Genomic DNA, 23,745 nt, shown 5'->3' with positions numbered 1-23,745 from the left:
AATTTTAGGACTGAAGCAAAAATATGAGCTCAAAAAAATAAACTCTGAAGAATCCAAAGGAAGGATTTAGTAATTCAAATTACAAATGACCCTTAGTCACGTAATCCTTCAGCAGGACTCTTCACTCTTGCTCACAATCCTCTCTCGCTCTTTGACGCTCGCGCATTATGTCACTTAGGTGGAAAAAAAAAAACTATGTAATTACACACACGTATACATCTAGAATGATGGGGAAAGAAGAAAGAGGCGGTGAAAAAGTAAGCCCTAAAATTCAGTGAATGAGAAGTGAGACTGGACAAATGAGCTCAAATAGAAGCAAGAAAAATAGCTTGAGTTGTTCAAAGAAGAGAATGACGTGTATATTCCCTATCCATATCCATAGATAGATACAAAGAAAGAGAGTATAACGATATAGCAATCCGTGAAGAACTTGACAATTGAAGACAAAGAAGGGGAATGAATTATAAAAGTATAAACGGCAAGAATGAACGTGCAGAATTGCCTCCTCCACACATAATTGAGATAGTAGTAGTATTTTATACTTCAAGTATGTACACGGTAGGTGTAGAGAGAGAGAGAGAGAGAGAGAGAGAGAGAGAGAGAGAGAGAGAGAGAGAGAGGGAGAGGGACAGAGAGAGAAAGGGACAGAGAAGAATCACGGATGGGCCGTCCTTATCTCTGGTTAGGAGAGAGAGAGAGAGAGAGAGAGAGAGAGAGAGAGAGAGAGTAGAACGGCATTTGATGTTTTCTTTCTCTTTGCTCGTCGCACCATATCGACATGGGGATTCCAGAGGAAAAGGGGAGCCGTTAGGGCTTTTTCTGTTATATTTGTTTCGTGCGAAGGAAAAAAAGCGAGATTTTCCCGGCATTTTGTTGATGTGCGGTGCGGGAAAGGGGGGAAGCTCCGAAGGTGGAAAGGTCACACACTTTTGATTTCTCTAGCTAGTTGGGGTTAGTAGGAGAAAATTCAGTTCACGCTTTTTTATTTAAAAAACAAAAAACATAGAAATAATACAGTACTAAACAATATGGCGTTCTGTTCATACTTTAGTCACATAATTTTTCAAAATATCATACGTTCCGCTCTTAATTTCTTGCACTGCGTTTGTACTCTCCATCATTTGTCTCCCGGATTTTTTTAGTTTGGAATGTATTTCAAGAATGCCTTCATACTCGTGCTCGTGCTCGTGCTCCCACTTATGCATGCGCAGTGAGTTACTATTTGTGACTAATTAGGTTCAAACTCCACAACCCTTTTTCCTTTTCCCTTTTTTGTTTCTGTCAGAATAATGAATCAATTTTTCTATATTTTCAACGGTAAAGATGGCAAGGGCAAACATCGATGGCGGGTAATGATATTTTTACTTTCGCCAGCGGCAATTTCGACTATTTCCGAGGTCCGATTATATAACACAGTTGTATTGTAATTAAGGTTAAAAGAGTACCAGACAGAGAGGAGGCAAAAGAATACAGTTTTTAGAGGGAAAGAGAGAAGACTTGTACTCCATTATATTTTTCAATTATAGCACACTAGTGTGGTTCCGTAGTTTTTCCTTACATTTAGATACTTCACACATATTCATGTCTTTTTGTTTCTGTTCGTTTCCAAGATTCGTAAGAGTGTAGTGGGTTGAATCGTGGAGTTGGATTCCTAACATACGGATGATATATTTTCAAGACAAAGACTTTTGTTCTTTCGGAGTTTCTTTTAATTTGTAATTTATATAGTGTTTAATTGAACCTTTGTTATGCCTATATATATAGTACCATAAAGGAACCTTTTCCTCATGAATCTTCGGAAAAGGTTGTACTGTTGAATGAAACTGAGAGACAAATAGACAATCAATCAACCTTAGTAAACAGCTCACGGTATTGCTAATGAAGTTACGACAAATCTGATTTTGATTTGCTAGCAATTGTAGCCTTGCTGAAAAGGAAGCTACATCTTTTAAATAATGGAGAAGGTTTCTTCATTGAAGTGGACACTCAACCACCAGAGAGAGAGAGAGAGAGAGAGAGAGAGAGAGAGGCATGTCTAAGTTGAGTTGGATTGGCTAGTTGGAATAAACATGACAATGTTCATATCATAAATAGCAGGACCATCATATCCTGGCAATGTAGCGCTTAGTCTATTGGCTTGATAATTAACGAGGGTTCCACAATATAAGTTTTTTAGGAAATAAGTGAACATCATTTCGTATGAGTAATTACCTATATCAAGTGATGTTTCTTTACGTAGGTAAATGTTTAAAACTTGGAATCATCGTACTTGGTAGACAGGGCGATCGAAATCTCTTATGCTCTCTTTCGAATTTGAATTCAATTTCGCAATGTTTTAGACCAAAAAATAAAAATAAAATTCAGATACCCTTTCGTGTCTAGGGGTTGTACCATCTTGTGGGAAATGATGTTGATCGAGGTCCTTTATATTTCTGTGACAACAAAATTATAAAAACATGAATCAAATTCAAAAGCATTAAAGTTCAAATAATTAGTTGATGTACTTGTTGAAATTAGCCTAGTTAAGTTTGCCTATTTAACGGACTAGACACAAATTTTTGGTGGACCTCGGCAAAAAACTTGCTCGTCTTTGCTCAGAACCGGTACTGTTCAATAAGTCGGTGAATTCTTTACTATTTTGTCCTTCTGAAGTTTTGCAAATAAGTACTAGCTAACAAAAGAAGTCTTACAAAAGTTTCAAATAAAAGTTGAAAGTTTTTTTTTTCTTTTGCTAAATAGAATAATAACCAGACAAGGAAATGCGGATTAAAGAATCATTAGTAAAAGACTTGGTCAAGTGGATGCTCCTGATTATCCAACTTTCCACATCAAAGAAGTTATAATTAAGCAACTTCTATTCTTGTTCTTGTTTTTTCTTTAATAAATTCTTACTTTCGTTGGAATTTGTTGCGGAAATCTTCTTTGCCTAACTTAGAGGTCTTAACAGCAATTAAAAAACTTAGAGGTCCTGTTTGTTTACAAAAGAAAATGTAAAAGTGGGGCCAAAAGATATTAAAAAAAACTACTTTCGGCAACGCCAATTTCGGTCAGAAGACACAAAGCAAATGCCAATCAAAACTGGAGAAATTTTTGGGTGTCGGGTGGGTATCAGGTGGCCATGCCTACGTGGTGCCCGAGCAATACATCCGGGCTGTCTAAAAGTGTGTCGGACGGTTCAAATTGAAACCCCCTCTCTCCTCTCACCCCACCACTCTCTCTCCTCTCAAGACAAATACTACGACACACACCCCTTTTCTTCATTTTTTTGTTTTTGGGAGGGGAGGGGGGTAACAGAGGAACAGTCCTATAATCAGGCTACTAAATGGATCCGACTACGCAACCCAAACCTTCCAGGGAAGTTAGTGCGGCCGCAGCAGTCACGACCCCCTATTTACTTCAAGGGACTAATCGATGGAGAATCAAACCTCAGACCTTGTGGAGTACTACTCCCACCGGGTACATCCCTATTTTCAGTATTTTGTTACCATGTACCACATAGTAATTTTTTGTGTCACGTACGTAATGCTTGTGTAGTCACCTAATTTTTGTTTGTGCTATTTTATGGGCGTCAATGAATTTCCCCCCAACAATCTGGATACATACTTCATTTTAGTTTATCACGTCATGCAGAATAAAAGTCTATCACGGTTCTAATTAATTTTTGAGCTGTTCATTTTTTCAAGACCCACGATTTCTTTATCGTCCATACCGAAAACCAGTACATTTAGATATTGACCGACAAAACCTATCTAATCTTATTTGTCTTTATTGTCCGCACCGAAAACCTGTACGATAAGATACTGATCGACAAAGACGTATCTGATCTTTTGGAAAAATGACGGTCCAGAACGTATTTTAATAATTAATATTCGTCAAAGATATGCTGAGAATATTTATTAATGTTGAAAAATATTATTGACGGGTATTAATTATCAAAAGGCGTCCTTGGCCATCATTTACCCGATCTTATTTGTCTGAAGAAAAATAAAGTGTAAGATTCTAACCATCTATTTCTCTGATTAAAATACTAGTAGTTCGTTTAGACGGATACCGATTTTTGATCAAGATAAATTTTGCATAAATAATAAATGCATCAAAATCTATAAAATAAGACTCCAAAAATTAAATTAGAATGTCCTGATAAAATTCTATTTTACGTCCCATAAAAAACAATTGCATCATGGGAGGAACTTGACGGATTCGGGCTTGCCTTGTACCATTCATTATTAGTAATTGTTATCTCGGTGGTGACAAAACAAGTGTTAATTAGTTTTTTCTTTCACAAAATGGAAAAGATTTATTAACAATAGCCCAACGACACTTACATAACAGAGTTTATTACAAATATCTTCGGTAAAACGAACTAATCATCTAATTATCGTAAACGAGAAAAACACAAGGCAGTTGATTGTCTTTTACCCCGACCCAGACGTTGAGTCAGGCGCAAACTGCGACACTCACAATCTGCTATATATTCATACCTAGAATTAGCAGTTTCAAAAGAGATAAGTGCTAGTCGAAGATAAAAGACAATAAATACCCAGATAATCAAATGGACTCCAACCAAATATGAACTCACCAATGAACTTCAAAACTACAAATCTGACAAGGCACCATGAGTTGCTCCGCCAAGATATCATGTAGGGTAAGAGCACTGTTGGTACATATATTATTGTGGAGCAACATCATATCTGAAAGAATCCAATCCGTAAACAAAATATTCGTCCAATGACGAAACTAACAATAGACAAAACTGTCACAAATTACGACAAGTCGTTAATTACGACAAGTCGTTAATCTAAAGAGACTGAGGAAAACGAAATAAAAACAAAATTATATAATGACTTTCTCCTTCCACCGCCGTACAAGAGTGTAAAACCCTAGGAGGGAGGGAAATGGAGAAAAAAGATATTTGTGACAGCTATGGTTTCGAGAGAGGGAGAGGGAGAGGGAGAGGGAGAGAGAGAGACGTGTTATACCCCGTTCCAGAAACCTTCTTAAAAAAAAAGCAGCTTATTTCACATTTTCAAACTAAAAAATAATGTAAATGAAAAATATTCTTTTAATTTTTTTTGCATCATATAAAACATCTCATCGAGATCTTTCAAATAAGATCCATAATGCATATTTTTAGATTTCAATAAATCCATAATTTTTGAGCTTGAAATTGCCTTCTTAAAAAATAAGGACCTTTTTTAAGTTCCGGAATGGAGCCTAAGGCTATAGTGGCATAAAAGGTACACCACTATCTTTTTCAGAAACATTGTTGGAGGAGTATACAAGTCTTACTTTTTCCTCTTTCCTTTATGGTTAGTTCATGATTTTCTTTTCAACTACTCCCCTGTCTGGATTTGATTGTTCTTAATTCTATTTTCTTTTCAATTACTCCCCTATCCGGATTTGATTGTTCTTAGTTTTATAAGAAATGGAATATACATTTGAATCCGTAATGAATTTCATATCAAGTATGGATCTTGTTTGATAAATCTCAATTAGTTTTAAAATATAATATTTTCGAAATTATGTAAAACATTATAAATTGGAAGATATAATCGATTGAAAAATGGCACGAACTCCAAAAAATGACTATTTAATCCGGACGGAGGGAGTAATTTTTACTAGTACTCTCGCATAAGCTCCAAAAAAAAAAAATTCGAAAAACACATAGCGGTAGATTAAAAAAAAAATGACAGATAAAATAAACATGGAAGTTAAAAGAATCAGCAAAAACTTAAGAGATAAAATTCTTTCCACCTGTGGTGGAAACCTTTGGTTGGTTTTTCACCATTGCCCGTTACGGGCTCCACCGGGCATTTTTTTGTTATAATATGAACCGTTCATCTTGTAACAGCCGCAGAATAGTATATCCACGCTAAAAATGAGCTTGATCGGACATCAATAGATATATTAAAAATTGAATTTCGATTTAGGAAATGGACAGTCATGAATAGTTTAACTTCAAAATCAATAGTTTAACTTCAAAATCTATGACCGTTCATTCTGTAAACAAAAATTTAAGTTTTGATAAATCCATCGATATCCAATCAAGTTGATTTTTTTCATGGACATACTACTCTACTTATCCTACAAAATGAACCGTTCAGATTATAACAAAAATAGTTTTATGGGGGCCATAGGCGGTGGTGGAAATCCCATGATTTCCACCACTGGTGGATAGAATTTACCCTCAAAACTTAATCCAAGTCTATGATCTATGTTCTTGATCACATCTGTCATATAACCAAAAAAATTTGCTCATGGTCTCCATTAAAAGAATTAATTTAAAAAAAAAACTCTATATATATGGACTGACTCCCATAGGGTAGATAACACCAGAGAATTAGTTTCGAATTTAAAACTTTAGGAGGAACAAATTCCTAAGTCTCAGGCTTAGGCCAACCCTTTAGAGTTAAGAGTTTGATTTTGGTTGGTAGGTAGATATAGCGTATTCTCGTACCCGATTGGTTACCAACTTACCGTAGTAGCCTAATAGGGTCCACAGTTAAAATTTGCGATTGTTCTTATCGTTTTCTTTTAACTAATCACATTAGATACATCGTTAACTCAACCAAATTAGTGGGTAATTTTTTTCTTAAAAACATATATAGATATATATCCTGACTGATAGTAGTACACATGCTAATAGAGCATGGCCTTCCATGCATGTCTCTTTCCACTCCAGTTGTAGCTCAATTTAATACGATATGGCAGCCCAGCCCAGGAGGTTGTCATCAACCAAGCTAGTTTCAAAAAGTTTTCAAGATTCTGATGCAGAAATATGAAGACGATGTACTTCTTTCTCAATGCTGGAACTAGAAATCCCTACTCTGTGTGGGACACTCAGATTGGTGCTCTAGCGACTAGTTGAGGTACGAACTCGTCCGAGCAAAACGAGATTTTGAAAAAGAAAAAAAGAAAAAAGAAAAAAAAGTGACACTCAAATTCTCTATCTACATCGGTTTCTGTTTCCAATTGATGATTTCCTCCCTGCTACCTGTCCATGGTTTGAGCTGGGTTCCCTTAGGATCCTTTACTATTTAGGCGCGGACGGGACTTTTATGTCAACACCTGGTATTGGTTTGCTTCGCCAATGTGTCTTTGAGCTTGTTAGCCTGGTGTTCTATTCGATGTAGCTCGTGTCTTAGATTTGCTAGTTTTGATTCATTCTTGTTTATTGTAAGGAAATCTATTGCCTTTTGGTGTTTGTAAATTATTATTATTTTTTTCAAATCCAGTGTGTAATCGATCTGTTGACTTCTCCAATCAAGTTCGAAACTAAATCTGGTGTTTGGGCTGGGTATACAATGGGCCTAGCTCACTGCCACAGGCCCCAATCGAATTTTCAGTACAGATGTTTTTTTTTTTTTTTTTTAATGTTTTGGGAAAAAAATAATATTAGCAAAATTTGAAAACATTACCTTTTTTTATAACAATTTACACAACTGTTTCAATATTTTCTCTTACAATTAGTTTGCTACTACAATATTTATCAAACTGGTTATTAAAAATAGATTTGGAAACAATTTTTCTATAATTTGTTCTGTTTTTTATTACAGAAAATCCATCTATTCTTAGGTGTTCGGCCCAATAGGTACTTTTTTGGTTCAACAGCCCAAAGATGCACAAGCCCTTAAGGAAATGCAATTGCTTGTGGTTGTGGATTGTTTAGACGGATCCTCTCACGTGACATCCCTCGTATAAGCCGAATGAGACTTATACATGGTTTTAAGTGATAATTTGAGTCGTTTGTGGAATTGTTTTTTATTAGATCCAAAAATAATTGGCAATAAGTGGAGTGTTCCTTTCTTATTTTATACCGAAATAAATGTGATGCTATCTCTAACAACCTCCCTCTCGTGCAATCAAATTTCAGGTCTGCTACGTAAGCTATTTTCTTGGGGTGTATGTAAGGGTAGCTATATATATTTTTTGGGGTTTGTCATTGGGTAGTTAATCTACTTTAATATTACAATATGGAGATTTTATGTTCTATCCATAATCAATTGACAACGAATGGAAATCGAGGTCTCTCGTGTTATTAAGTGATCTTTCATTTCATGACCAACCAAAGTCTAAGTTAATCACTTCAATAAAGGCTCGGTACAATCATTGTCTGCTATTCCTGGCAAGTAATATAATTCTTTCAAATGAATACCGGTGAATCACCATCACATAAGGGGATCAGGATTCTGTTTATTCAAAAACACTACTTTATCGGAGTTTTCAAATCTACTCCTTATATTTAAGGCCGGGGATATACTCTTTCCAAGTGTACCTTTTTGACTGAAATTCTATTATTGAACACAACCTTTTATAATTTCTTGATTTTAATTCATGCACAAATTAGTTCTAATTATAGAATACTAAAAAGGGAGTGGAGTGGGTCTTTTAATATGTATATATATACAACTTCTAGTAACACGAAAGAGAGCCCTAATTGATAGAACCTCAATCTATGGAGCCATCTGGTCAACCTCAACCTTTTCTACTTTGGGAAAGGCATCTGCTTACTAATATGATTCATCATGTATGGTGGCCATTGAATCTATTCTGATCGAAGTGTTAATTTCAGAACATATCATCGTTGATCTGAAATAGTTTCACTAATATTGTACATATTTGAAATATTCAACTGGTGGAGAAATTTACTACAGTAAGATAAAAGAACATAAAAAATGCAGTGTACATTTTTTCACTTCCTTATGGTCTACATAGTACTTTTTTCTTTTCCATATATATTTTCCTTGAGAAATCCTTGATCTAAACACGCGCTAACTAAAGACAAAGGGATTGGTCTGGTGGTTGAGGGTGCGTGCTCTGTTACCATAATGTACGAGTTTGAGTCTGATTGCTACAAATACAACTTCCTAGCTATCTCCTTACGGCTAAAGAAAATCTAGATCTACCACAGAATCTAAGCCGGCTGGAAGAAAATGAAGCAATTTTAATATTTTGTATTCTCAATATGGTTCCTCTAGTGTGCAAAATTTTTACGCGGAACTGGTGGTCATGCTCGAAGCAGCTTCTTTTTTTTTTTTAATCAGCGAAAATCAGTATTGCTGGTAAGTTAGATTAGCACCTTGGGAGAGGAGATGAACTCCAAATCTCCTTTCTCCTGGAACCTAAATACACCCCTGATGTCGTTGGGCCAAATGCCTTTTGGTGCTCGAAGCAGCTTTGCAAGGAGATGCGCATTTGCCCCATCCTCAATGCTTGGATACCATATAGCTAGAAACTTTGAATTCAACCCAAAATTTGGCTAACTTGGCTTAAATTGTTAGGTTAGGCAGGGAGGCCGATCAAAAAAAAAAAATGTTAGGTAGGGAGATGAACAATTTTACTATTTATATTCTCAATAAGGCTCTATTAACAATTGGAGCAAAAGAAAAAGACAAAACAAACACATCCTAGCTAGATCCTTCCCAGATTTCCCCCCCAATAAATGGGAAAAATATTATCCTCTAGCAGAAACTTAGGATTCTGTTTCAATCATAAATCTGCAGAGAAATGAATAAAGAGAAGAAAAAAAAATGATAGGAATATAAGCCAAGGAAGTAAAGTTGTCTCCTTTGCTCTATAATCTCCTCATCTTAATTATTTCTACCTCTTGTGTCTGCAGGGCCGGCTCCGGGTGAGCCTAACAAGCTTCCGAGCTTGGGTAACCCCTAACATGGGACAACCAAAAAAAAAAAAAACCATGAAATATGTAATAAATATAAAAGTTAGCGCATAAAAAACAGATAGAGTCTTCGGCCTAGTGCCATGTATTTCCATTGAAAATGGGCAGTTTTGAGTACTTTCCAGCTAGCCTCCTTTCCTATTTTTTATCCTTCCAAGGGGTTCCCTTCATCTTTGTCTTTCCATAAGACATTTTTTAAAAAAAAATTTGCTTAAGCCTCCTACTATATATTACTACTTCTTTTCATTTAATTTTTTCATGTGATTTCTACTACTTAAAGTTAAAGGGTTTATTAAACCTTGTAATAATTTTTTTTATGTTTTGGTCAAACTATTTTTCTTTCATATTTCTTTTGATTACAATACCTCATATAGACGTTGTAGTGTCTATATTGATAAATCTTACTCATTTAATTTTAACCTTAGTGGGATGTTTTGCTAAAAAGGATTTTTACATCTTTAATTTTTTGAGAGTTAATGTAATTAAGTTGTTCAAATTTTGTTCAGATGTGTTTTTCTATTGTGTGATTATAAGATTTTATTGGGAAGATGGTAGTTTTCAAATGGTATGTGGTTGCTTATCGAATATAGTTGAATATTCCTCTTACAGTTGCTTAGATGGAGAATAGTTTTTCTTAATTGAAGTAGGTAGAAACTTACATTCGAACATTCATGTCACATGAGAGATTAAATATATTCGCTGTGATCTCAATTAAAAATGAGTACATGATTAAGTTCAAGTACGATGACTTAATTAAAGAAGTTGTTTCAAGAAATGCAAGGAAAAGTTGTTTACTTTGAATCAGATCATGGTAATCATAAAGCAATATAACCGGGCTTATATTTTGATTTTGATGTAATATTCAAGCTAGTTAAAAGCAAAATGTAAAATTGAAATTGAAATTTTTTGACTTGTACGTCTTTCTATTTTTTGTAACTTAATACTCCCTCTGTCCCACTTTGTTCCGCCTGTTTCTTTTTTTGGACGTCCTAAAAAATTGTCTATATCTCACAATCTATAATATTTTATATATTCAATATGGATCTTATTTGATAGATCTCAATTTATTTTATTAAACAAAGTTTTCGAAATCATAAAAAACATAATAAATTGTGAAATATAGACAATTTTTTGAGATGTTCCAAAAAGGAAACAGACGAAACAAAGTGGGACGGAGGGAGTATTAAGTGGACAACCAAGCATGAGATCGGGTTCGGGCAACCCAAATGTTGGGCCGGGCAGGCACTGTGTGTCTCTATAAATTCACAATCCAAATACAGCCAAAGTCGGCAAGAAAAGCTCATTGACAAATTAAAATTCCATCACATGTTGAAGACAAAGGGGACAGGCTCATGTTAAAGGGTTCCTTAATTGTTCCTATCCCTGCGATTTTGCATGATATGCGCGATAGAGATGCCCTCTTTTGTTTTTGTTCGTGGGCTTCGAATTGAATTTGCTTTGCTTTGTTGTTTTCTCTGTTTGGATTTACTTGGCAGGGATATCATAGCTCATATTCCATTCCAGAAGGACGATGCATGCTTTAGCTAGCCTTCCACTTGCCCATTGAATAATCCAAAGTGTCTTTAATTAATTATGCTTCCATTCAGCATTGCACGTGCCTATCACTTTCAATTTTTTTTACAGAGAAGACCATTAGGTTTACCATGGTGGTCCTCCCTCTCTTATTCGTCCCGAGTTCGAGTTGACTTCGAACTAGATGCATGGTTGGATTGTGAGAGCCTCGTGTCTACTTGTACGTATTTTGGTGTGGTTTTGGTGATGGGTTTTCCAAAGTGGCGATGAACACATATTTTCTTTTCGGACGGGTTTGCTATGGCTCAAATTCGGACATTTCGGGGCGGGGCGGGGCGGCTCCACTATGGTCACATCCAAAGAGAGTCAATTATGTTGGTCGCCCCAACACACGTTTCAACAGAGAAAAATAAACCCGTTAGGTTTTCACAATCTGTACCCAAAGTAAACCCCATACTGCTATTGTTAACCTTTATTTATGTGTACCGACATTATTAACCCTAACGAACCCTGTAAGAAAATCCGGGATCCAAAACTTTTTTCCTTTTTACTAATCAAGCAATTAACTATATATTTGAAATTTTCCAAAATAAAATCTCAAAATATCTTCACTAATTAGTTTCAAACGAATTCGGAATCTTGAAATACATATAATGGGATATTCAAGGGGTAAACTATAGGGGTTTCTTTGACAACGAGGGGGAAAAAAGGGGGCTGCAAAAATCAAAAATCGTAAGGATCCTCTATACTCCGTATAATATTAGATGTATTTCCGAAGTACCACAAAAAAAGAGAGTATAAATTAGAGGGGCAAAAGTGAGAGACATTTTGAAACCATTGGTCTAGAATCTAGATAGTCAGTTTTGGAAAGGAATGGGTTTTATGGCTAGGAAAAGGGAAGGAAAATCCAAGGTCATCTCCTATTTGCTAGCATCCAATGGGGTTCAGTTTTAGACATTGGTTGACCTACCTCGTGAATAAAGGATCCAACCATTCTTTTTTAGACCCGTACACGTTGTTTGAGTCGCAGATCGGAATAGACGAGATTAACAGTCTTAGTATTAGTAGTCCCTGGACTACTTGTCTCGATACTAGTTCTTTCCAATCCCATATTTCACTGATGCGTGAATTTTGGTAATTTTCTAGTGTATTTTTGTAATTTTGCAGGACTATGGAACATTTGAGGGTATTTTTTTTTTTTTTCATACCTACATATTTAAATGAGTTTCTCACTCGCTCTCCTCATTCCCACCTCCGATCTAGGATTATATAGTACTCCGCATAAAAGAGATACTCCAATTAATACTAGAATTATTGATCTCAATAGCCATTTCGGAAACCAAACATGGATAATGTAGGATTAGACTCAATTAGTCCTATCCCATGTGCCTAATCCACGAATCAAACGAGGAGGTAGAGAAAATCATCTATCCAACGTAAGCAACGTATATTTTATATATAGAGAAAGTGAACAAAAAAACGTAATTTGAACTGACCCGTTTCTTCTCAACGTATTGATCACCCTTACGCACGCACGGATCAGTACATACCTAAACTAAAAAAACTCCCATTAACTACATTACACTCCGTGGTATGTTCAGAGCGATTGTCGTCTCATCAAATTAATTCCGTGCATCAATAATTTCATCCGTGCACTCTTTTGAACTTTGAACGGCACGCACCGATCATCGCCATAATAGTGGTGGGTGAGCCCACCAGATGCCCAGAACTGACTGAATCGGAAGCCAGGAAAACTGGAAAGCAACAGTCAAGAGGAAGAATTGGATTGTTTTTTTGTGTTGGATTCTTCAGGACCACCCATCCCATGATCAATCAGATGAGCTTTCTCTTATCTTAACAACTACTGTAGTATAGGAGCCAGCCCGGCTATGGTAGGGGACAACAGAGGGACTGTTTGGCTTCTAGTACTCTAATAGGGACCACAATTGTACTGAGAGTCACGGGAGAAAATGGACACGTCGCCGGGGTTCGGCCGACAGAAAGAACACGATTCGGTAATCCCTTGTTGTACTAGTTTGTGGGAAAACTGTTTTCCAGTTTTGGGATTACTTGAAGCACTCACTTGCTGCCAAACACCAGGCCTGCCCCCACTCTCTCTGGTTTTTTTTTTTTTCCATATTTTTACACTTCAACCCTTGCAATGCTACAAATTACTACCCCTTACAGAAGTTACAGTGGTTGAACACACCTTTGCAATTTTGTTGTAACAAAGTTTTCTTAGGTGGCTTTTATTGGCTAGCTTTGTTTTGGATTACTTTTCATGATTTTTTCTTTGTTATTCTGAGTTCATCTCGATAAGAGAAATCTAAAAAAATTCCGATAAAAATACTTTCATAGACACCTTTGAATCCTTCATCAATCAGACCTCGTGGGCAAATACTCCTCCCCGAGACTTAGTTTTAGAATGGAGACATAGACATCTCCTTGGAATTGCTCGAGGCCTTAATTTTTTTGTTAGTATAGTGATGTTCATGTTTGGCTGTATGCAAAAGGTATTGGATAATGGGCTTGATGGTGAAGATTTTTTTCTTGGACAATTGGATGTTGAACTAGCTTGCAGTTGCACGCACTTTGATTAATCTCAGAGTTTTGAAGTTAATGATCGAAAAATTGATTAATAAAACTAAGAATTTTTCGCTCGTAATGAGAGTCGAACCTAAGGGTCTTGAAGATTTACCAACCAAACAGACGAGGAATTGTTATTGAACCAAACACTTAAGCAGTACATTGACATGAAATTGTGATGTAGACAAAAATGGAGAATTTTTGTATTTTATTTTTATTGTTTTACAATAAGAATTTGACTAGGAATATTTTCGTTTAGGTTAGAATTATTAACTTTCCGTATTCGGTTTGATTTTGATTTTTGCCTTTATTAGGATTCTTGGTCTACAAGAATTAAGATTTTATTATAATTAATTAGGAAATATATTTTATTTAATGCCGCTTGTTTTGGCATGATTTATTATTTCTTTTACAGTAGGATTTCTAGGGTTAGGGTCTTATAAAAAGGGCTGTAACCTATTCAATTATTAGACTTTTAAACTTTTATCAATAATATTACAGAGATTTTCTCTTTCTTTCTTGTTCGCAAGAATTGCTCGTTGCGACGAGTTGTTTATCTCGTTTGGATTAGTACGCTAACTAGTCTCTTCGTGAATTCCGCCGCGTCAAGTGGTATCAGAGCAAGGCTTTACCTGGTTCGATGGCACCAAACAAAGTTGAAGACACACCCATTGACGTTCGTCGTGGTGAAGTATTTAACAGGACTCGCACTAAGGGATTTGCCCATGGTCAATCTGTTAAACGCAAAGTTGATAGGAACAGCGTTGAGGGATTTGCCCGCAACCAACCTATTAATCAAAACGTCTCTGGAAGATATTCTTATTATCAACTTGATAGTGATGATGAATCTAAAGACGAGTTATTTGAGGATTATTATGGATATCAGTCGAATAAGCGACATTCAAGGTTTGAAGGGTTTTACCGCACAGATGACGACTTTTCAACTTTTCAGATACAACCAATAATTCCTAGTTTTAATGGGTATTGCCATCCTGAGAATTTAATTTATTGGTTTCGTAAAGTTGATAAGTTTCTTGAGTATATGGAAATTCCGGAAGAAAAAGAAGTTAGATACGTGACTTGTAAATTACAAGGCTATGCTTCTAGATGGTGGAAGCAATTGCAATATAATCGGGAGCGCCAGTATAAACAACCAGTCAAGACATGGCTCAGGATGAGACGATTGATGAGTGATAGATTTCTTCAATCGCATCATGGTTAGATGTTATATGAAGAGTATCAAAGAAATCTTGAGTCCAAGCGATTGTCCCGAGATAATCTTGGGTTGTCTTATTCTTTTTCAAGTAATAAAAATTATACCGTTGCGGCTACTGAAAACTCGAGGGACACATCACTGAGACTGTTGGGTTCGGGTCACTCAAAGTGTCAACAAACCGATAAAAATCTTTCAATCTCAGATTCCTCACGTTCCAGCTATTATGATGGATATGAGATCGCAGAAGAGGAAGGAGATCGAGTTGAACTAGAGGATGTGATATTTGTTGAGCCCAACATCGAAGAAACAGTGGAGGCCGATGTTGAATGCAGTCATTGTGGGCACATTGAAGCTGACGGTAAAGAGAAATTTGACCTTGGTATTAGCGAAAAAGAGGAAACTATAATTGAAGTTGATAATAAAAAAAATGGTATCGATTTTGGTGATCAAGTTGTTGATGACCAAAATAATTGTCCATTGGAGGTGGTTGATACTAATATTAGTGTCAATGAGGAGATTTTGGTTAGCGACATTGACAAAAGTAAATTGGTGTCCGAAAAAGTAGATTCAAAAGATTCAGCCAACGATCATGTCGAAGAATACATTCATGGAAAGGATTCAAAACATGATTGCGGGCAAAGCAGAATTAATGATGCTAATTTTGTCGATTTTCTTGGTGTGCAACAATTTGATTGGGTTCCGAACATTCGTCTAATACATCTTGTTAACAAGATGAAGTACGAAGAGAAAAGATCATTGCATAAATACTTTTCTTTAAATGATTTTTGAAAGACGAACAAGAGGTTGAAGTATTCCAAATATCTATTAAAGAAAAGTATTTATGCAATGATCTTTTCTCTTCGTACTTCATCTTGTTAACAAGATGTATTAGACGAATGTTCGGAACCCAATCAAATTGTTGCACACCAAGAAAATCGACAAAATTAGCATCATTAATTCTGCTTTGCCCGCAATCATGTTTTGAATCCTTTCCATGAATGTATTCTTCGACATGATCGTTGGCTGAATCTTTTGAATCTACTTTTGTCGATTTTCTTGGTGTGCAACAATTTGATTGGGTTCCGAATATTCATCTAATACATCTTGTTAACAAGATGAAGTACGAAGAGAAAAGATCATTGCATAAATACTTTTCTTTAAATGATTTTTGGAAGACGAACAAGAGGTTGAAGTATTCCAAATATCTATTTCTTTGGAGTGGAAGGTGGCAAGTTTCTAATGAGAACTCGAGGACGAGTTCTTTTGAAGAAAAGGAGACTGATGTAGGACAAAAATGGAGAATTTTTGTATTTTATTTTTATTGTTTTACAATAAGAATTTGACTAGGAATATTTTCGTTTAGGTTAGAATTATTAACTTTCCGTATTCGGTTTGATTTTGATTTTTGCTTTTATTAGGATTCTTGGTCTACAAGAATTAAGATTTTATTATAATTAATTAGGAAATATATTTTATTTAATGCCGCTTGTTTTGGCATGATTTATTATTTCTTTTACAGTAGGATTTCTAGGGTTAGGGTCTTATAAAAAGGGCTGTAACCTATTCAATTATTAGACTTTTAAACTTTTATCAATAATATTACAGAGATTTTCTCTTTCTTTCTTGTGCGCAAGAATTGCTCGTTGCGACGAGTTGTTTATCTCGTTTGGATTAGTACGCTAACTAGTCTTTTCGTGAATTTCGCCCCGTCAAATTGGTAAAGCAAGGTAATCTCATGAGAATGAAGAACCCTACAAAGAGAATTACTTGCTACTACTTTTTCACAGAATTAATTGGCTACAAATGTGGGGGTGGGAAGACTCCGTCCGAAAGTTTCACCTTTTTCATCCACTTTGCCGTAAAAGTAAGTTGCAGTGCAGTCCCCAAGAGTAAAAGTGCCTCTTTATACAAAGTGGACTTCACATTTGAGAAATTCTATAATCACAACTAGTGGGGGGATCGTGAAGATTGATGAGAGTATGTATATATTACCTCTAAATATATGTATATAACTATATCTAAAAGTGCACTTGACCATAGAAAATAGTGTAGTGGAAAGTTTTAATTAAATTTTGACATAAAAAGTAGCTAGAATTATTTGTTTCCCCAATGTAATGTTACCATATGCCCATCCTTTTAATTAGCTAGATTGATGGAGTTTTACGCAAATTCTTTGATAACTAATATCTTCATTTCAACTTACGTGCACCTAATAAATTTTGGATGATCAATAATACCGTCCGCAAATTTATCTAACTAAATGGATGGTTGAATTTCCAGTCTTTATAAATGGGTCGAGTTGGGGTACTATTTATCTAACTATAAATGGGTTTTAAATAGGCTAATGACCCAATAAAGACGCAATCCGTCTAAATTGATGAAATGGAGGACCTTGCGGTCCAGCGTGGGTTTTGGCCCCATCCAAGTCGTTCATGTTCGATAACAGACGGTTCAAATTTCATCTTGATATAACAAATCTCAGTTTTTCAATCGAGGTGAATAGACGGTCCGGATGAGGCCAACATCAGCAGGTCCCCGGGTCGCTAATTCCATCTCGAGGTGGATAATATAATTTTTGAGGGAAAGAAAAAAAACCCATCTGGCTATTGGCGACGGCTCAACCACGATAAACAAGGATGAACACAGCTTTTGAGGTGCTTCTCTGTTTTTGCTAATAGGACCACATATATAAAATCTCCCACGTACATAATACTATATTCACATGCTAATGCAACAAGCTGGAGTATTGTATTTTATTTTATTTTTCAATATTTATATATCAGCGGGGATTAGTGGCGGTGTTAGAGTAAACACAGTCCCGTTCAGAGGCTATCCATAACCTTGGCCCCCAAAGCTCCGCTCCCCATTCCCATGGAACTCGAACCCTGGTCACCACTAGAGAAGAGAGATGAGCAACCAAATTCACTAGAAGTGGTTCTCCTAAAGTATTGTATGAACACCTGCAATAAAAACCCAATCCAAATATATGTTTTTATATACTCCTCGTATCCCCTGTTTCATATCCAAATAACGTGAGACTAATCTTATAATACCCAAATCGATGTCCATATGTATTTATGGTGCACCGAAGCCTGTGCCGCTGGGTGCACTACAAGGTTCCCGGGTCATTTGGTTGGACTCAGCTTTTATGGGTCCCGCAGTTTTCCCATAATCCTCTACCCAAACGCAGTGCTAAGTACTACTACTAAAAAGGTTAGGTATAGTAGCTCCAACTTAGCCCGCAATTTTAGACAGTTTTGTCTCCTAATTATTAAAGCCACGACTTTTAAACTAAAAATACTATTACTACTACTCCACAAGTGGAAAATTTATAAATACACTGAATGAGGATTAATATCTGTGATCTCAAAACCAGGAGACAAGTGGGCCCATTTTTTAGGTTAATTAATTAACCAGAGAACACCATGGCACATGGACGCACTAACAGCTTTTCTTTCTTTTTTTTTAAGAATTTTGTAGCCATTAATATATTCCGATGGGAGTTGGCATTTAATGGTGCACCCACACGTGAACAGATAATATTCTGAGGTTGTAAAGATTCTGGAATATTATTCGCACGGTGGTGTTTTCCAGGTTAATTTCATTTTTTTTAATCTACTTTTTAATGCCCCTGTTTATATTAATTTCTTGATACGTAAGATGATTTCTTCTTATTGAATGTGTCAATCTATATTTGCTTAAGATGAATTTGTTACGATCATGTGTTTTATTCGTGACATGTTGTAAGATAGATGATCGATATGATTTTTTCGCATGGTAAATATTCTCGATAAGTTTTACAAATAAACAATTTGGACTGTGAAGAGAGTTCGAGAAATTGACAAAAGAGATTAACTTGAAAAGGGCTCGCAAAAAGTCACAACAAGACCGCCCGTTAATGATTGTGTTTGACTCTAGTGTGTGCAAATATAAAGAAATAGAAATCGACTTCACCACCGGATTGCATATGAATAGGTTTTTTTTTATAGAATGGTTTGTGACACCAATTTCTAAAAATTTACATTCATGCATCCACATATATTATCCGACCAACTTGCTTGTCGATTTCTAGCTACCCAGTATTAAAAGCCTTAATTGCTAGAATCTTAAGCTTCACACTTTGCAGAGAAAAGTTAGGTAGAAAAAAAAAATAGTAGCAGGAACCGTACACAAAAAAAATTAATTCTCTTACGTCAATTAAATTTTTAGATGTTGTTGGACGACCTTACTTAGTTGTCGATAATGACGTAACTCTCATAATATTTTTATTTGTTTTTCTAATTTTACAAAAAAAATAATCTTTTTTTTCCTTATATTGTCTTTTGAATACCCCTTTTATGACAAAAAATAGTTTATTTTTAAATATTCAAGAAAAGAAAATCAATAAAGCAGTTGAACCTGTCCAACAAACATTCGCTCCTTCGAGGCATAAATTAAAGTTATGCCTTTGTAGAAAAAAAATTAAATATTGTGAGAGTTAATGTGTCATCTAGGGCGGTAATTAAAATTCGTTGCTTTTTAGGCCCACACCTCCTTTGTAATTGACTACAAGAAAAGCAAGAAATAATTCTCTTCCTCACCATTAATAAATCAATAATACCATCAAATTATTGTGTTCAAAATTAACATCTCAGTAAACTTAAATTAAACCCCAACAATTGAAGCAACTGTATTGCCATAATGAGGTGCTATGATTTGGAAGCGTCTTTTTACAAACCTTTTTCTCTATGTTTATTTTGAAACAAAAAGACGACCCTAATCTAAGGACTGAGCGGTCGGTCTGCTCGTCAACGTTCCATCACAGACTAAGAATCGTAATCTGAACAATTCATTTTATTTGGCCTATTAGGCAATGCTTACTAAAAATTATACCGAGCGAATATTAGAAATTACAAATTTGTAACACACTCGTCATAGAATTTACATTTTAAATGCATTAATCATTTCATTTTTATTTTTAATTTTTGGGGCCAGTATGGTGCTAATACAAAAATTACACCAGGCCCACAGCAGGTCCCCCACTCCATAATTTAATCAGAGCATAATTACACAAATAATACCACCCATTAATATTGTCTAGCTAACTCCCATTTATCACGTTATGCCATTATTCCCCTCTGTACACAACTAAATTACACCAAAACCAAATCCAAAAAAAATAATAATAATAATCTTACACGTGTGTCAGAACTCCGTAAACGAAACATCACGCCGACACTCATCTAACGACGGCGATGTCGACGGGACCACCGGTGCCGCCAATCTAGCAAAATATTCCCTAACGTCAACCGTTACCTTTCCCGTTACGTCTTCCTCTTCCCATGACGGAATAAACGGCGGCCGTAACACCTCCGTTAGTAAATCCCACTGGACCCCGCGGAAAAACTCGTGTCGTTTAATCTCACACGCTCCTTCGCTATACCCCAATCTCTTCGTGGGATCCTTCACCAGCAGCCGTTCGATCAAATCCATCAGCGCCGTCCGTTTCCCGATGAACTCGGGCTGTTTCACGACGACGTTGCGGAACGTCTCCTTTCTGTTCTTCCCCTTGAACGGCGTCGTCCCGTAGAGCATCTCGTACGTCAGGACACCCAGGGCCCACCAGTCGACGGCGAATTCATGGCCGTCGCCTTTCACAACCTCCGGCGATACGTACTCTTCCGTTCCGACAAACGAGTTCGACCTCTCGCCGTTCGAAAAGCTGACCCTCCGTCGACTCACCGGCGAGACCCTGGCGCTCTTCGCCTTCTTCAGCCCCTTCCTCTCGTCCCCCGCCGTCGCCGGCAAAAACCTCGTCAGATTCCGGCGATGTCTCCGGCGAGTGGTTTCCAATTCCATGGGGTCCACGACCAAGGGCTTAACCGTCCTCTTGTTGAGGCTACGGGACAAGTCGAAGTCCGTGAGGGTAACGTGACCGGACGACTGGATCAAGACGTTCTCCGGCTTGAGGTCGCGGTACGCGATCCCCATCGTGTGGAGGTGGTCGAGGGCGCAGACGATCTCGGCCAGGTAAAAACGGATGACGGCTTGCGAGAAAACGTGGTCGTTTTGTTTGTAACGGAGGACGTTGAGGTCCCCGCCGGGGCAGTAAGGGACTGCCCAGGCGAGGAAGTCGTGGGTGTCGAAGGATCCGAGGAGGGTAGGGAGGAACGGGTGGGCGTTCGGGCCGGTTAGTCGGGTCAGGACGGAGAGTTCCCAGCGGGCACGGCGGTCGGAGTCGGGTTTGGAGCTGATGAGGGTGGATTTGTCGACGACTTTGAGTGCGAAGGGGGAGAGGGCGGAGGGGTCGCGCGAGCTGTCGTGGACGAGGAGGACTGTGCCCATGGCGCCTTTTCCGAGTACTTTGATGGCTCTGAGGTTGTCCAGCTCCATCTCCTCCATACTTTTAGAGAGAGAGATTTTGAGAGAGAGAGAGAGAGAGGAAGGAAGTGGGGGAAGTGTGGTGTTGAGGTTTTGGCTTTTGGGTTTTATACATTTTTTTGCCAGGTAAATTACTTTTGTTGTTTTTGGCGTAGATTCTGTGTTGTTTATTTGGTAGGGGAGACGAAGAGTAAAAAGCTTGGTTATGTATACGTACCCATATTTCCTCATCCTCGTCGTCCTGGGATAAAAGACGAGCAAGGATGTTTACACCGGCTTTATTTGGTTGATAGTTTAATTTAGTTTAGTTTTGGTAATAGGTGTAGAAAGAAATAAAGTAATGATTGAAAAAAGATAGAAAAAAAAATGAAATTAATAATTGGAGATATAGGGTGATGATTGAAGAAATATATAAGGTAATGATTAAAAATAAAATTAAAACAAAATTAGCAACCGAACACAGTAACCGTATTTTATATTTCATAAATACAAGTGCGGGGAGAGTAAGCTATATAGGTCGTGTATGTCTCCTCAAATAAACAACGAGCAATTCTACTAACATTGCATTTTATACTTCCACACTTCTATAGAGTATAAAATACGATTTCAAAAATTTGGTGTAACTAGACTTTTTCATTGGAAAAAAAAAAACTCCTACTAATAGACTTGTGCCCTACAATATACTATCAAAAATTAAGATTCTTTTATGTGACAATCTTCTTAAGGTTCTTCCGACGTAAAATAAGATACATTCGAATGTTATTTCGAGGATTCAAACTGTTCATTTATATGTATCAATACGGTAGCGATTTGTTTATCGTCATGCCAAAAAAAAAAGTAGATCAAATTCCGAAAAAGACTTGATTGCAGTGACGGAGCTAGGATTTTGAACTCGGGGCAGAGAGCAGCTTAATTGACATATGTCTTTTATCGGAATATATACTTATTATATCATAAGATTTTTTATTTCCAATACATTACATTTATACATTAAAATGATTTTAGCCTAATACAGTTAAAGTATACCATTCATTTTATTTTTTTCTTCAGGTTACTTCAATTGTCACATGCTTATTTTTTATTTATAAAAGAAATTGAGAAATGAGAATGTAAAATAACTTGTTTTTATCGAATCAAACCAAAATTATTAAGATTATACTTAAGTAGTTATACATGAATAATTAATTTTCAATAATATTCAAATTCAAGTATATACAAAATAAAAAATTTAAAATTCGGACGCTCAGGAAGCCGGGACCGAGGGGCCGGGCCCCAACATAGCTCCGCCCCTACTTGATTGAATCATATACTCCTATCTTTGACGAGAAGTGACAAAATCATTGTATGACAATTTATTTTTCTTATGAAAATTATCTTCAATTCGTTGATAACAATGTTCGATCGATCGATGGATCAATTTTATCATGGATGACAAACATATCAAGATCAATAATCTGATGAGCTGATCTCGATTTTAATCAATTGCATGTGAGTGGTCACAAACACATAAGTGACAAGATTTCATTTTACCAAATGTAGCAGAAGCCGGTCAAGGTAATTCATTTCTGAAAAGTGCCGTCGAGTATTTATAGGATCAGCTGCCCCACAAAAATTGTGAAGGACTCTACATATTGCCTTTGTTTATACGTTTTTGGTGGAATTGCTAATCTAACGTAACCCAAACGAAGACTGTGATGAGTCGTTATATTCGGACCCTGGCCTGCAAATGGACTTGTATTAATTATATATAGAGTACTGTCATTTGAGTTCGGCAAGGTTGACACGTGTAACCCTCGGCTTGATGGGGCCGGTGGTTGATGGGCAAATAGAGAAACAACCCGATAGTCGTGATAAAGATTGTCTACAGAACATGTTACACTTTCAATCACTCTCATAAATAATTTATTTCAATTCAATATTTTTTTTTTTATCGGCATTTTCAATAGAGCTAGCCAGGTATAGATGGAGGGGCAGATCCGCAGGGCCGATGAGCCACCCCAACGTTCAAAACGAGCTTCTACTATATATATATATATATATATATACACACACACACACTAGTACTAGTAGGATTCGACCGCACGTCCACATCTCCACTATACAGCTCGAGCTAGCGAACTACTCATCATCTCTAACAAATAAGAGGTAAAATTACCCCAAGGCACCCCCTGAGTTTTTATGTCATGACGCAATGCAGAAAAGAAAAAAAAAAGGGGGAGGGTTTCCACCTCTGACGGATAGAATTTAACCCCTTTCTTCAAAGATCTTCGACTATGAGCGAATCAGAAGAATAATATGAAGGCAGCACGAGCAGTCTTGGAGCCCAATACTCAATGTGTTCCCAATCTTCATACCACATGGCAGGGATCGA

The 23,745-nt window shown here is 36.6% G+C and overlaps 1 protein-coding gene across 1 annotated transcript; it reads right to left on the bottom strand.

Moving 5' to 3' along the window:
- Positions 1-19,928: 19,928 nt before the first annotated feature.
- LOC131314624 (serine/threonine-protein kinase UCN-like) lies at positions 19,929-21,534 on the bottom strand. The gene has a single exon (XM_058343409.1). It carries the CDS (start codon positions 21,393-21,395, stop codon positions 20,199-20,201), a length of 1,197 nt encoding a protein of 398 aa, XP_058199392.1. The 5' UTR covers positions 21,396-21,534; the 3' UTR covers positions 19,929-20,198.
- Between the last annotated feature and the right edge of the window lie 2,211 nt (positions 21,535-23,745).

Source organism: Rhododendron vialii, chromosome 13a (assembly GCF_030253575.1).
Source record: "Rhododendron vialii isolate Sample 1 chromosome 13a, ASM3025357v1".
Lineage (NCBI taxonomy): Eukaryota > Viridiplantae > Streptophyta > Magnoliopsida > Ericales > Ericaceae > Rhododendron > Rhododendron vialii.
This window is presented reverse-complemented; position numbering and strand designations above follow the sequence as displayed.